This window comes from Anomalospiza imberbis, chromosome 28 (assembly GCF_031753505.1).
Source record: "Anomalospiza imberbis isolate Cuckoo-Finch-1a 21T00152 chromosome 28, ASM3175350v1, whole genome shotgun sequence".
Classification (NCBI taxonomy): domain Eukaryota; kingdom Metazoa; phylum Chordata; class Aves; order Passeriformes; family Viduidae; genus Anomalospiza; species Anomalospiza imberbis.
Window position 1 is genome coordinate 1535066 of NC_089708.1, and position 15557 is coordinate 1550622.

The 15557-nt window shown below is 54.9% G+C and overlaps 2 protein-coding genes across 3 annotated transcripts in view; one reads left to right on the plus strand and one right to left on the minus strand.

The window, feature by feature from the left end:
- Positions 1-930, plus strand: part of XPO7 (exportin 7) — an 81591-nt gene extending 80661 nt beyond the window's left edge. For both annotated transcript variants that reach the window (XM_068174579.1, XM_068174578.1), the window contains one exon: positions 449-930. In XM_068174579.1, the coding sequence (XP_068030680.1) occupies positions 449-542 (94 nt within the window). In that variant the 3' untranslated portion in view covers positions 543-930. The remainder of the gene's footprint in view (positions 1-448) is intronic.
- A 6453-nt stretch (positions 931-7383) lies between these two features.
- PBDC1 (polysaccharide biosynthesis domain containing 1) lies at positions 7384-14542 on the minus strand. The gene is made up of 5 exons (XM_068174406.1): positions 14413-14542; positions 11848-11907; positions 9888-10028; positions 7683-7794; positions 7384-7599 (listed from the first exon to the last, which is right to left on the minus strand). Exons 2-5 carry the CDS (start codon positions 11881-11883, stop codon positions 7487-7489), a joined length of 402 nt encoding a protein of 133 aa, XP_068030507.1. The 5' UTR covers positions 11884-11907; positions 14413-14542; the 3' UTR covers positions 7384-7486.
- Positions 14543-15557: the final 1015 nt, after the last annotated feature.

Consider the following 15557-nt stretch of genomic DNA (forward strand, 5'->3'; position numbering starts at 1 on the left):
GAATGATGGAATGTGATGGAATGATAGAATGATGGAATGATGGTAGAATGATGGAATGTGATGGAATGGTGGAATGTGATGGAAGGATGGAATGGTGGAATGACAGAATGGTGAAATGATGGAATGGTGGAATGATGGAATAATGGAATGCTGGAGTGGTGGAATCATGGAATCATGGAATGATAGAATGTGATGGAATGGTGGAATGTGATGGAAGGATGGAATGGTGGAATGACAGAACGGTGAAATGATGGAATGATGGAATAATGGAATGGTGGAGTGGTGGAATCATGGAATGATAGAATGTGATGGAATGGTGGAATGACAGAACTGTGAAATGATGGAGCGGTGGAATGCTGGAACGATAAAATACTGGAGTGGTGGAACGCTGGGATCACGGAACACTGGGATCACGGAACGCTGGACTCTCCTCTCCCATCTCCCCCAGGTTCACCCAGAACCTGTCGGCGTTCCGGAGGGAGGTCAACGACTCCATGAAGAACTCGAGCTACGGCGTCAACAGCAACGACATGATGAGCTGACACCCGCAGAGCCCCGGGCCCGGCCCGGGCTCCCCTTCCCGAGGGAAGATCCCAGGGATCCCCAAATCCCCGGGGAGGAGGGAGCAGCAGGTGGAGCTCACCTGGGCAGGTGTTTTCCCGTGGGAAGGGCAGAATCCAGGTGCAGGAATTCCAAGGTGTCTGTGTCTCTCTTTTTCCTTCCCTGGCCGGAACGTGGAGCCGGCGGCGCTGCGCTGCGAAAAGCCTGCCTTGTATAAAAAAAACAAAAAAAGAAAAAAACATGTACATTTTTTCATAACATTTTGGAGCAAGGTTTATATTGAGTTTCAGAAAAATGAGACAAAAAAAAAAAAAAAAGACAAAAAAAGACAAAAAAAATCACAAAAAAAACACACAAAAAAACCCAAAATGATGATGAAAAAAAAAAAAAAAACTACAAAAGGACAAAAAAACCAAAAAAACAAAGTGTGATTGAAATTTTTACAGAGTCCTGGTGCACCCAGTGCTGGTGTGAGGGTTGTGAATGCGAGTGAGGAAAGCGTGGCCTGAAGCTTTACTGGGCGAGGGGGTGGCTGTGTGAAAGTGCAGAGATCTATTTAGTGAGACAAGCTGTAGAGAGAAGCGAAAACTCAAACAACACAAAAAATAAATTAAAAAAAAAAAAACAACAAAAAAAATTAAAAATAAAAATAATAATAATAATAATAATAAAAAAAAAAACAACCACAAAAAAAAGGCATTGTAAAATTCCAAATGTATATTTTTTCTTATTCAGCCCCCCATCAAAAATCACAATTTCCCGCTCCCGTCTCGCCCTCGTTCTTGGGAACGCGAAGCCGTGACGTGAGCCCTCCGTTCGTGCTTGCTCGTGGCTGTCCCTCTGTCCCCTCTGTGCCTGCGGCCCCTCCCAGGGCCCCTTTACCCCTTTTCCATCCCTTTTTTCCCCATTTTCCATCCTTTTTTTCCATTTTCTCGGCTTTTCCCCCTTTTTCATCCCTTTTTTTCCCAATTTCTGGGCTTTCCCCCCCTTTTCTATCCCTTTTTTCCCCATTTCCCAGGCTTTTCTCCCTTTTCCATCCCTTTTTTCCCCTTTTCCATCCCTTTTTTCCCATTTTCTCGGCTTTTCCCCCTTTTTCATCCCTTTTTTCCCAATTTCTGGACTTTCCCCCCCTTTTCTATCCCTTTTTTCCCCATTTCCCAGGCTTTCCCCCCTTTTCCATCCCTTTTTTCCCCATTTCCCAGGCTTTTCCCCCTTTTCCATCCCTTTTTTCCCCATTTCCCAGGCTTTTCCCCCTTTTCCATCCCTTTTTTCCCAATTTCCAGGCTTTTCCCCCTTTTCCATCCCTTTTTTTCCCATTTCACAGGCTTTTCCCCCTTTTTCATCCCTTTTTTCCCATTTTCTCGGCTTTTCCCCCTTTTTCATCCCTTTTTTCCCAATTTCTGGACTTTCCCCCCTTTTCCATCCCTTTTTTCCCCATTTCCCAGGCTTTTCCCCCTTTTCCATCCCTTTTTTCCCATTTTCTCGGCTTTTCCCCCTTTTCCATCCCTTTTTTTCCCAATTTCCAGGCTTTTCCCCCCCTTTTCCATCCCTTTTTTCCCCATTTTCCATCATTTTTTTCCCATTTTCCAGGCTTTTCCCCCTTTTCCATCCCTTTTTTCCCATGTCCGGGCTGCAGCGGGAGCTGGCGGCAGCGCGGGGGCCTCCCCCAGGGTTCCCGACCTTTGCCCGGCAGAGCCGCGGGCAGGGACCGGGAATGGGACCGGGAGCGAGTTTGGGATGTGGGGGGAGCAGGAATCCCCTGGATCCGGGGGATCCGGGGGCAGGACCCGAATTTGGGATGGAGCAGGGATCCCATGGGATCAGAGTTTGGGATGGAGCAGGGATCCAGGGGATCTGGGGGCAGGATCCGAATTTGGGATGGAGCAGGGATCCCGTGAGATCAGAGTTTGGGATGGAGCAGGGATCTTGGGGTGGGATCAGTGTGGGATGGTGCATGGATTCTGTGGGATCAGAGTTCAGGATGAAGCAGGGATCCTGTGGATACGGGGGCAGGAACAGAGTTTGGGGTGGAGCAGGGATCCCGCGGGACCAGTTTGGGATGGAGCAGGGATCCCGCGGGACCAGTTTGGGATGGAGCAGGGATCCCGTGGGATCAGAGTTTGGGATGGAGCAGGGATCCCATGGGATCAGTTCGGGATGGAGCAGGGATCCCACAGGATCAGTTTGGGATGGAGCAGGGATCCCGCGGGATCAGAGTTTGGGATGGAGCAGGGATCCCACGGGATCAGAGTTCAGGATGGAGCAGGGATCCCACAGGATCAGTTCGGGATGGAGCAGGGATCCCATGGGATCAGTTCGGGATAGAGCAGGGATCCTGCGGGATCAGTTTGGGATGGAGCAGGGATCCCACGGGATCTATTTGGAATAGAGCAGGGATCCTGTGGGATCAGTTTGGGATGGAGCAGGAATCCCACAGGATCAGTTTGGGATGGAGCAGGGATCCCACAGGATCAGTTTGGGATGGAGCAGGGATCCCATGGGATCGGTTTGGGATGGAGCAGGGATCCCATGGGATCAGAGTTCAGGATGGAGCAGGGATCCCACGGGATCAGTTTGGGATGGAGCAGGGATCCCACGGGATCAGTTTGGGATGGAGCAGGGATCATGCGGGATCAGTTCAGGATGGAGCAGGGATCCCATGGGATCAGAGTTTGGGATGGAACAGGGATCCCATGGGATCAGTTTGGGATGGAGCAGGGATCCCGTGGGATCAGTTCGGGATGGAGCAGGGATCCCGCAGAATCAGTTTGGGATGGAGCAGGGATCCTGTGGGATCAGTTTGGGATGGAGCAGGGATCCCATGGGATCAGTTTGGGATGGAGCAGGGATCCCGCGGGATCAATTCGGGTTAGAGCAGGGATCCCGCGGGATCAGTTTGGGATGGAGCAGGGATCCCGCGGGATCAGTTCGGGATGGAGCAGGGATCCTGCGGGATCAGTTTGGGATGGAGCAGGGATCCCACGGGATCAGTTTGGGATGGAGCAGGGATCCCCGGGATCCCCCGGATCCAGGGTCCCTTTCCGTGTCCCCGCTCTCGCTGCTGCTGCTTGTGTCCGTCCTCCTGCTCCGCTCTCCCGGGGGCGGGCCCGGGCCTCAGTTTCTCCTTGCAGCCAATTCCTGGCTTCGCTCCATTTCTCTCCGTTTTGGGGGTTCCATTCCGCTTTGCTCCGCCGGGTTCGGGTTCCCGTTCCTGGTCCCGGTCCCGTTCCCGGTCCCGGTCCCAGTCCTGTTCCCGGTCCCGGTCCTGTTCCCGGTCCCGGTCCCGCGGCCCGGCCGCGCCGAGCTGATCCCGGCTCTCTCGGGTGTTCGCTGCCAGCGGTGCCGGCGGCGTGACGGCAAATAAACTCTGTGGTTCCTACCGGCCTGAGTGACCCTGAGTGACCCTGAGTGACCAATGAGTGACCACTGAGTGACCATGAGTGACCAATGAGTGACCAGTGAGTGACCAATGAGTGACCAATGAGTGACCATGAGTGACCCTGAGTGACCAATGAGTGACCATGAGTGACCAATGAGTGACCCTGAGTGACCCTGAGTGACCAATGAGTGACCAGTGACCATGAGTGACAATGAGTGACCCTGTGACCAGTGAGTGACCATGAGTGACCCTGAGTGACCAATGAGTGACCATGAGTGACCAGTGACCAATGAGTGACCAATGAGTGACCATGAGTGACCCTGAGTGACCAATGAGTGACCCTGAGTGACCATGAGTGACCCTGAGTGACCAATGAGTGACCAGTGACCATGAGTGACAATGAGTGACCCTGTGACCAGTGAGTGACCATGAGTGACCAATGAGTGACCCTGAGAGACCAATGAGTGACCAATGAGTGACCAATGAGTGACCATGAGTGACCAATGAGTGACCATGAGTGACCCTGAGTGACCATGAGTGACCAATGAGTGACCAATGAGTGACCACTGAGTGACCACTGAGTGACCAATGAGTGACAATGAGTGACCATGAGTGACCCTGAGTGACCATGAGTGACCCTGAGTGACCCTGAGTGACCACTGAGTGACCACTGAGTGACCAATGAGTGACCAATGAGTGACCATGAGTGACCCTGAGTGACCCTGAGTGACCATGAGTGACCCTGAGTGACCCTGAGTGACCACTGAGTGACCACTGAGTGACCATGAGTGACCATGAGTGACCCTGAGTGACCACTGAGTGACCAATGAGTGACCAATGAGTGACCATGAGTGACCCTGAGTGACCAGACAAGTGACCCTGTGACCAGTGAGTGACCACTGAGTGACCATGAGTGACAATGAGTGACCCTGAGCCACCTGAGTGACCAATGAGTGACCTTGAGTGACCAATGAGTGACCAATGAGTGACCATGAGTGACCCCTGAGCCCCCTGAGTGACCAGTGAGTGACCCCTGAGTGACCCCTGAGTGACCCCTGAGAGTAACCTGAGCCCCCTGAGTGACCCCAAGAGTGGCCTGGGCTCCCTGAGTGACCCCAGAGTGACCATGAGTGACCATGAGTGACCCCGGGACTGGCCTGAGCCCCCTGAGTGACCCCTGGGCCCCCAGAGTGACCCCAGGGTCACCCCAACCCCCAGAGTTTCACCCCAGAACTCCCAGCTCCTTCCCTGCACCCCAAAACCTCCCCCAGCCCCCCAAAATCTCCTCAAGAACCCCAAAATCTCCCCCAACCCCCCAAAATTCCCCCCTGCACCCCAAAATCTCCCCCAGAACCCCAAAATCAACCCCAGAATCTCCCAAAATCACGCCCGGAACCCCAAAACGTTCCACAGACCCCAAAATCAACCCCAGCACCCCAAAATCAAACCCGGAACCCAAAACTGCCTCAAGAACCCAAAAATCTGCCCCAGCCCCCCAAAATTCCCCCCTGCACCCGAAAATCTCCCCCAGACCCCAAAATCAACCCCAGAATCTCCCAAAATCACCCCCAGAACCCCAAAACCTTCCCCAGAACCCCAAAATCTCCCCCAGAACCTCCCCAAATCACCCCTGGAATCCCAAAACCTTCCACAGACCCCAAAATCAACCCCTGAACCCCAAAACCTTCCCCAGCACCCCAAAATCTCCTCCAGCACCCCAAGATCTTCCCCAGCACCCCAAAATCAAGCCCAGAACCCCAAAATCGCCTCAAAAACCCCATAACCTCCCCTGCACCCCAAAATCTCCCCCAGAACCTCCCAAATCACCCCCGGAACCCCAAAATCTCCTCCAGCACCCCAAAATCAAGCCCAGCACCCCGAATTTTAGGATTTATGAAATTCCTTTTAGGATTTGTGAGATTTTTTTCAGGATTTCTTGAAGTAATTTTAGGATTGATGAAATTCCTTTTAGGATTTTTCAAGGTTTTTTTTTAGGATTTATTGAAGATCTTTGGGATTTCTTGAAGTAATTATAGGATTTCATGAAGATTTTTTTTTAGGATTTATTGACTTTTTTTTTCAGGATTTATGAAAATTCCTTTATCGTTATTGAAGCTGCTGTAGGATTTTTGAAGATCTTTTAGGATTTATGAATTTTCCTTTAGGATTTATTGCAGATCTTTGGGATTTACTGAAGTAATTATAGAATTTATTTGGGAACTTCGAGGATTTATGAAAGCTTTTTTAGGATTTCTTGAAGTAATTTTAGGATTTATTAAAGTCCTTTTAGGACTTATTGAAGATCTTTTAGGATTTACTGAAGCTCTGGTAGGATTTATGGAATCTCTTGCAGGATTTATGGATCTCTTTTAGGATTTATGGAATCTCTTGTAGGATTTTTGAAGATCTTTTAGGATTTATTGAAGAAATTATAGAATTTATTTAGGATCTTTTAGGATTTATGGAATCTCTTGTAGGATTTATGGAATCTCTTGCAGGATTTATGGAATCTCTTGTAGGATTTATTGAATGTCTTCTAAGATTATTGAAGATATTTTAGGATTTATTGATGCAATTATAGAATTTATTTAGGATCTTTTAGGATTTATGGAATCTCTTGTAGGATTTATTGAATGTCTTCTAAGATTATTGAAGATATTTTAGGATTTATTGATGCAATTATAGAATTTATTTAGGATCTTTTAGGATTTATGGAATCTCTTGTAGGATTTATGGAATCTCTTGCAGGATTTATGGAATCTCTTGTAGGATTTATTGACTCTCTTGTAGGATTTTTGAAGATCTTTTAGGATTTATTGAAGAAATTAGAGAATTTATCTAGGATCTTTTAGGATTTATGGAATCTCTTAGGATTTATGGAATCTCTTGCAGGATTTAAAGAATCTCTTGCAGGATTTATGGAATCTTTTTTAGGATTTATGGAATCCCTTTTAGGAATTATGGAATCTCTTGCAGGATTTATGGAATCTCTTGCAGGATTTTTGGAATCTCTTGCAGGATTTATGGAATCTCTTAGAATTTATTGAATTTCTTGCAGGATTTATGGAATCTCTTGTAGGATTTATTGAATCTCTTGTAGGATTTATGGAATCTCTTGCAGGATTTAAGGAATCTTTTTTAGGATTTTTTGAATCTCTTTTAGGAATTATGGTATCTCTTGCAGGATTTATGGAATCTCTTGCAGGATTTTTGGAATCTCTTGCAGGATTTATGGAATCTCTTGCAGGATTTATGGAATCTCTTAGAATTTATTGAATCTCTTGCAGGATTTATGGAATCTCTTGCAGGATTTATGGAATCTCTTTTAGAAATTATGGAATCTATTGTAGGATTTATGGAATCTCTTGCAGGATTTATGGAATCTCTTAGGATTTATTGACTCTCTTTTAGGATTTATGGAATCTCTTGCAAGATTTATGGAATCTCTTGTAGGATTTATTGAATCTCTTGTAGGATTTACTGAATCTCTTGCAGGATTTATGGAATCTCTTACAGGATTTCAGGCTCCCGTCCCCCTCGCCCCCCTCATCCCGCTCCTCCTGGCGCCGCTGCCCCGTCCCTGGCTCTCCTGTGGACGTGCTCGTTGCAGCCCTCCCTGTTCCGGGCGATCTCGATGGCCAAGAACTGGATCCTGGTGGCTGCAAAGCGGGACAGGGACGGGCTGAGGGGTGGATCTGTGGCTTTGGGGTCCCCCCAGGGCCCCCCAAAACCCCAAACCCACCGAGGATGGTGTTTTCCTCCGTGTAGGCGCCGCGCGCGTCCAGGCGCAGCAGCGTCCCGAAATTGAAATCCTCCACCACGCCCTCGAAGCTCAGGCAGAACGGGCGCCACTTCTGGGGGGTCAAAACACCCTCAGCATCCCAAAAACCCCACTAAAACCCCCCAAACTCCACTAAAACCCACGAAATCCCACCTAAACCCCAATAAAATCCAGGAAAATCCCACCAAAACCCCACTAAAACCCATCCAAACCCCACTAAAACCCCCCAAACCCCACTAAAACCCACGAAAATCTCACCTAAACCCCACTAAAATCCAGGAAAATCCCACCAAAACCCCACTAAAACCCATCCAAACCCCACCCAAGCCTTGGCCCCAAAGTTGAAATTCTCCACCACGCCCTCGAAGCTCAGGCAGAACAGGCCTTCTGGGGGGTCAAAAGACCCTCAGCACCCCAAAATCCCAAAAAAAGGGGGAAAATCCCACTAAAAATGCCCCAAACCCCAGTAAAGCCCATCCAAGCCCCCACTAAAAACCCCCCAAATCCCACTGAAACCCCACAAAACCCACTTAAGCCCATCCAAATCCCACTGAAACCCACGAAAATCCCACTAAAACCCTCACACCCCACTAAAAACCCCGTAAAACCCAACTAAAAACCTCAAAACCCCACTAAATCCCCTCAAACCCCACTAAAACCCACCCAAACCCTACTAACACCCATCCAAACCCCTCTAAAACCCATCCAAACCCCACTAAATTCCCCAAACCCCACTAAAAATGGAGAAAAAAACTCCCCCAAAACCCCAATAAATCCCCACCCAAACCCCACTAAAACCCCCTGAAACCCTACTAAAGCCCCCCTAAATCCCCCCAACCCCCCAAACCCCACTAAAAATGGGGAGAAAATCCCATGAAAAAGGAGGGACAACCCCCCAAAACCCCCCAAAAATCCACCCAAACCCCATTAAAACTCCATTAAAACCTCACAAAACCCACTAAAACCCACAAAAACATCATTTACCCACAAAACCCCACTAAAAATGGGGGGAAAACCCCACCAAAAAACCCCACTAAAACCCCCCCCAAATCCCATTAAGTCCCCCAAAACCCCGTTAACCAACCAAAATCCCATTAAAATGGGAAAAAAACCCCAAACCTCACAAAAACTCCTCCCAAACCCCACTAAAACCCCCAAAAATCCCACTCAATCCCCCCCAAACCCCACTAAAAAGGGGGAGAAAATTCCATGAAAAAGAGGGGGACAACCCCCAAAAACCCCATTAAAAACCCATTCAAAACCCCACTAAAACCCATCCAAAACCCCATTAAAACTCCATTAAAACCCCACTAAAACCCCCCAAACTCCACTAAAACCCACAAAAATCCCACCCAAACCCCACTAAAACCCATCCAAACCCCACTAAAAACGGGGCAAAAATTGCATGAAAAAGGGGAGAAAACCCCCCAAATTCCCATTGAAACCCCCCCAAAACCCCACTAAAAACCCCCCAAAACCCCACTAAGTCCCCCCCAAACCCCCACTAACCCCCCAAAATCCCCCCAAAACCTCACTAAATTCCTCCCAAACCCCACTAAAAAGGGGGCAAAAATTCCATGAAAAAGGGGAGAAACCCCCCAAAAACCCCATTAAAAACCCCCCAAAACCCCATTAAAAACCCCCCAAAACTCCACGAACACCCATCCAAACCCCTCTAAAACCCATCCAAACCCCATTAAAACCCCCCCAAAACCCCATTAAAAACCCCCCCAAACCCCACTAACACCCATCCAAACCCCTCTAAAACCCATCCAAACCCCATTAAAACCCACTCAAACCCCACTAAAACCCACAAAAATCCAACACAAACCCCACAAAACCCATCCAAACCCCAGTAAAACGGGGGAGAAAATCCCATGAAAAAGTGGAGAAAACCCCCCAAAACCCCACTAAAAACCCACCAAAACTCCACTAACACCCATCCAAACCCCTCTAAAACCCATCCAAACCCCATTAAAACCCCACTAAAACCCACAAAAATCCCACCCAAACCCCACTAAAACCCATCCAAACCACACTAAAAAGGGGGCGAAAATTCCATGAAAAAGGGGAGAAAACCCCCCAAAACCCCATTAAAAACCCCCCAAAACCCCACTAACCCCCCGATAACCCCATAAACCCCCCCAAACCCCCCAGGCCCCCCACCTCCTTGGCCGCCTCTGATTTGAGCTCCTCGGGGCGCAGGCGCTCGAGGCGCAGCTCCGGGAAGGCTGCGCGGAACTCGGCGTAGATGCGCTCGTCCAGCGGGGTCAGCTTCAGGAACTTGGGGTCCACGGAGGAGATCAGCTGGGGGCGACGCCGACGATCAGCTGGGGCACCCCAAGAGCCACAGGCACCCCAAAACCCCACCCCAAAACCCCACCCTAAAAGCCATGGGGCACCCCAAAACACCACCCGAAAAGCCATGGGGCACCCCAAAACACCACCCCAAAACCCCACCCTAAAAGCCATGGGGCACCCCAAAACCCCACCCCAAAACCCCACCCTAAAAGCTACAGGGCACCCCAAAACCCCACCCCAAAACCCCACCCTAAAACCCCTAGGGCACCCCAAAACAACACCCCAAAACCCCACCCTAAAAGCCATGGGGCACCCCAAAACACCACCCTAAAAGCCATGGGGCACCCCAAAACACCACACCAAAACCCCACCCTAAAAGCCATGGGGCACCCCAAAACACCACCCCAAAACCCCACCCTAAAAGCCATGGGGCACCCCAAAACCCCACCCTAAAAGCCATGGGGCACCCCAAAACACCACCCCAAAATCCACGGGGCACCCCAAAACTCCACCCCAAAACCCTACCCCAAGAGCCATGGGGCACCCCAAAACACCACACCAAAACCCCACCCTAAAACCCCTAGGGCACCCCAAAACACCACACCAAAACCCCACCCTAAAACCCCTAGGGCACCCCAAAACCCCACCCCAAAAGCCATGGGGCACCCCAAAATAACACACCAAAACCCCACCCTAAAACCCCTAGGGCACCCCAAAACCCCACCCCAAAACCCCACCCTAAAAGCCATGGGGCACCCCAAAACACCACCCCAAAACCCCACCCTAAAAGCCATGGGGCACCCCAAACCACCACCCCAAAACCCCACCCTAAAAGCCATGGGGCACCCCAAAACACCACCCCAAAAGCCATGGGGCACCCCAAAACACCACCACAAAACCCCACCCTAAAAGCCATGGGGCACCCCAAAACACCACCCTAAAAGCCATGGGGCACCCCAAAACACCACCCCAAAACCCCACCCTAAAAGCCATGGGGCACCCCAAAACACCACCACAAAACCCCACCCTAAAAGCCATGGGGCACCGCAAAACACCACCCCAAAATCCACGGGGCACCCCGAAACTCCACCCCAAAACCCTACCCCAAGAGCCATGGGGCGCCCCAAAACACCACACCAAAACCCCACCCTAAAAGCCATGGGGCACCCCAAATCACCACCCCAAAACCCCACCCTAAAAGCCATGGGACACCCCAAAACACCACCCCAAAACCCCACCCTAAAACCCCTAGGGCACCCCAAAACCCCACCCCAAAAGCCATGGGGCACCCCAAAACAACACACCAAAACCCCACCCTAAAACCCCTAGGGCACCCCAAAACCCCACCCCAAAACCCCACCCTAAAAGCCATGGGGCACCCCAAAACACCACCCCAAAACACCACCCTAAAAGCCATGGGACACCGCAAATCACCACACCAAAACCCCACCCTAAAAGCCATGGGGCACCCCAAAACCCCACCCTAAAAGCCATGGGGCACCCCAAAACACCACACCAAAACCCCACCCTAAAAGCCATGGGGCACCCCAAAACCCCACCCTAAAAGCCATGGGGCACCCCAAAACTCCACCCCAAAACCCTACCCCAAGAGCCACGGGGCACCCCAAAAGTCACGGGGCACCCCAAAACCCCACACCAAAACCCATGGGGTACCCCAAAAGCCCCGGGGCACCCCAAGAGCCATGGAGCACCCCAAAACCCCACCCCAAATCCACACGGCACTCCAAAACCCCACCCCAAAAGCCATGGGGCACCCCAAAACCCCACCCCAAAACCCACGGGGCACCCCAAAACCCAGACTCACGTTGAAATAGACCTCGGCGTGCTGGTGCGCCTTCATGGCCCAGGCCAGCTCCACGCGGGGCTGGACACGAGCGGGGACAGCTGTGCCACCTCCTGGGGACAAACGTCCCCTCGGGGGCCCCCGGCCCATTTTGGGGACCCCCTCCCCGTTTTGGGGTTTTCCCTCCCTTGGGGTTCCTCTCTTCCCCTCCTGGGGGTTTTCTGCTTTTTGGGGTTCTGCTCCTCGCAAGGGACAAGGCTGGGACCTCCCTGCTGGGACTGAGAGCCCCAATATGGGGACCCCCCAAAGTGTGGAACCCCCAAAATCGGGACCCCCTCACAGGACTGGGACCCGACTGGGGGAACCCCCAAAGCGTGGAACCCCCAAAATCGGGACCCCCTCACAGGACTGGGACCCGACTGGAGGAACCCCCAAAACTGGGATCCTCCAAACCCGGGACTCAACTGGGGGAACCCCCAAAACTGGGATCCCCTCCCAGGACTGGGACTCCCCAAGATTCGAGCAACCCCCAAAACCCAGGACTGGGACCCTCCTGGATTGGGGGAACCCCCCAAAACTGGGATCCCCCAAAACCAGGACCCCCTCCCAGGACTGGGACTCCCCAGGATTGGGACCCCCCAAAGCTGGGACCCCTCAGCTCTGTGACCCCCCAGGACAGGGACCCCCAAAGTGGGAACCCCCAAATCTGAGACCCCCCCCCAGCACAGGGACCCCCAAAGTGGGAACCCCCCAGGACAGGGACCCCCAAAGCCGAGACCTCCCCCAGGACAGGGACCCCCAAAAGTTGGAACCCCCAAAATTGGGACCCCTCTGTGAGGATGGGGACACCCAGGGCAGGGACCCCCAAACCTGGGACCCCTCCCAGTAAGGCCCCCCGGTGTCCCCAGTGTCCCCATTCCCAGTGTCCCCAGTGTCCCCATTCCCAGTGTCCCCAGTCCCAGTGTCCCCAGTCCCAGTGTCCCCAGTCCCAGTCCCCCTAGTGTTCCCAGTCCCAGTGCCCCCAGACCCCCAGTCCCCCCAGTGTACCCATTCCCAGTCCCCCCAGTATCCCCATTCCCAGTCCCCCAGTGTTCCCAGTGTCCCCATTCCAGGGCTCCCAGTCCCCCCAGTGTCCCCAGTCCCCCCATTCTCAGTGTTCCCATTCCCAGTCCCCCCATCGACCCCAGTATCCCCAGTGTCCCTATTCCCAGTCCCCCCAGTGCTCCCAGTGCCCCCAGTGCCCCCATCCCAATGCTCCCAGTGCCCCCATCCCAGTGCCCCCATCCCAATGCTCCCAGTGCTCCCATCCCAGTGCTCCCAGTGCCCCCATCCCAGTGCCCCCAGTGCTCCCAGTGCCCCCAGTTCCCCCAGTGCCCCCAGTGTTCCCAGTTCCCCCAGTGCTCCCAGTGCCCCCATCCCAGTGCCCCCAGTGCTCCCAGTTCCCCCAGTGCTCCCAGTGCCACCAGTTCCCCCAGTGCCCCCAGTGCTCCCAGTGCCCCCAGTTCCCCCAGTGCTCCCAGTGCCCCCAGTTCCCCCAGTGCCCCCAGTGCTCCCAGTGCCCCCAGTGCTCCCAGTGCCCCCATCCCAGTGCTCCCAGTGCTCCCAGTGCCCCCAGTGCTCCCAGTGCCCCCATCCCAGTGCTCCCAGTGCCCCCAGTGCTCCCAGTGCCCCCATCCCAGTGCTCCCAGTGCCCCCAGTTCCCCCAGTGCCCCCAGTGCTCCCAGTGCCCCCAGTGCTCCCAGTGCCCCCATCCCAGTGCTCCCAGTGCTCCCAGTGCCCCCAGTGCTCCCAGTGCCCCCATCCCAGTGCTCCCAGTGCCCCCAGTGCTCCCAGTGCCCCCATCCCAGTGCTCCCAGTGCTCCCAGTGCCCCCATCCCAGTGCTCCCAGTGCTCCCAGTGCCCCCAGTGCCCCATCCCAGTGCTCCCAGTGCTCCCAGTGCCCCCAGTGCCCCCATCCCAGTGCTCCCAGTGCTCCCAGTGCCCCCATCCCAGTGCTCCCAGTGCCCCCAGTGCCCCCATCCCAGTGCTCCCAGTGCTCCCAGTGCCCCCATCCCAGTGCTCCCAGTGCTCCCAGTGCCCCCAGTGCCCCCATCCCAGTGCTCCCAGTGCTCCCAGTGCCCCCAGTGCCCCCATCCCAGTGCCCCCATCCCAGTGCTCCCAGTGCTCCCAGTGCCCCCATCCCAGTGCTCCCAGTGCTCCCAGTGCCCCCATCCCAGTGCTCCCAGTGCTCCCAGTGCTCCCAGTGCCCCCATCCCAGTTCCCCCAGTGCTCCCAGTTCCCCCAGTGCCCCCATCCCAGTGCTCCCAGTGCTCCCAGTGCCCCCATCCCAGTGCTCCCAGTGCTCCCAGTGCTCCCAGTGCCCCCATCCCAGTTCCCCCAGTGCTCCCAGTTCCCCCAGTGCCCCCATCCCAGTGCTCCCAGTGCTCCCAGTGCCCCCAGTGCCCCCATCCCAGTGCTCCCAGTGCTCCCAGTGCCCCCATCCCAGTGCTCCCAGTGCCCCCATCCCAGTGCTCCCAGTGCTCCCAGTGCCCCCATCCCAGTGCCCCCAGTGCTCCCAGTGCTCCCAGTGCTCCCAGTGCCGCTCACGTCGTTGCCGAAGGCCTCCGCGGGCAGCGCCAGCGCCTGAGCGGCCGCCGCGGCCTCGCCGGGGCCCTGCGGGGGACACGGGGCTGCGACACGGCGGGGACACGGGGACACGGCCCCCGGGCCCCCAGTGCCCCCGGTGCCCCCGGTGCCCCCGGTGCCCCCGGTGCCCCCGGTGCCCCCAGTCTCACCAGCCCCGCCAGGCCCGGCAGCGCCGCCGCCGCCATCGCTGCCGGAAGAGGAGCGGCGGCCCCGCCCCCGGACGGGAGGGGACACGGGGACAGGCGGGGACACCGGGGACACCGGGGCATCGGGGGACACCGGGGCATCGGGGGACACCGGGGGACACCGGGGACACCGGGGCATCGGGGGACACCGGGGACACCGGGGCATCGGGGGACACCGGGGCATCGGGGGACACCGGGGGACACCGGGGACACCGGGGCATCGGGGGACACCGGGGACACCGGGGCATCGGGGGACACCGGGGCATCGGGGGACACGGGGACAGGAGGGGACACCGGGGGACACCGGGGGACACGGGGGACACCGGGGCATCGGGGGACACCGGGGCATCGGGGGACACGGGGGACACCGAGGGATCGGGGGACACGGGGGGATCGGGGGACACGGGGGGGATAGCGGGGACACGAGGGGAATCGGGGGACACGAGGGGATCGGGGGGACAGGAGGGGATAGAGGGGACACGGGGGGACAGGAGGGGATAGAGGGGACACGTGGGGCGGGGGGACACGGGGTGACATGGAGGGGACATCGAGGGACAGAGGACAACACGGGGGGACACGGGGAGCACAGGACACGAGGGGACACGGGGGGACAGAGGAGATGGGGACACGGCGTGACACGGGAGTGACACGGGGGGACATCGAGGGACACAGGACATGGAGGGGACACAAGGGGGTCAGGCAGGACCGAAGGACAGGGGGACACGGGGTGACATGGGGGGACACAGGACAACACGGGGGGACACGCGGGGTAAGGGACACGCGGGGACACGGAGGGACATGGGGGGACACGGGACAACACGGGGACACGAGTGATACGAGGGGACACTGGAGAACGCGGGGGGACATGGAGGGGACACGGGGGACATCGAGAGGACACAGAGGGGACATCGAGTGACACGG

Bases quoted from the DNA above. Each gene is read 5' to 3' on its own strand.
- PBDC1 (XM_068174406.1), bottom strand. From the start codon at position 11,883: ATGAAGGCGCACCAGCACGCCGAGGTCTATTTCAAC. The intron at 7,795-9,887 runs GTGGGGGGCCTG...TTGACCCCCCAG, and splicing joins AATCAGAGGCGGCCAAGGAG to AAGTGGCGCCCGTTCTGCCT. The intron at 7,600-7,682 runs GTGGGTTTGGGG...CCCGCTTTGCAG, and splicing joins GGAGGAAAACACCATCCTCG to CCACCAGGATCCAGTTCTTG.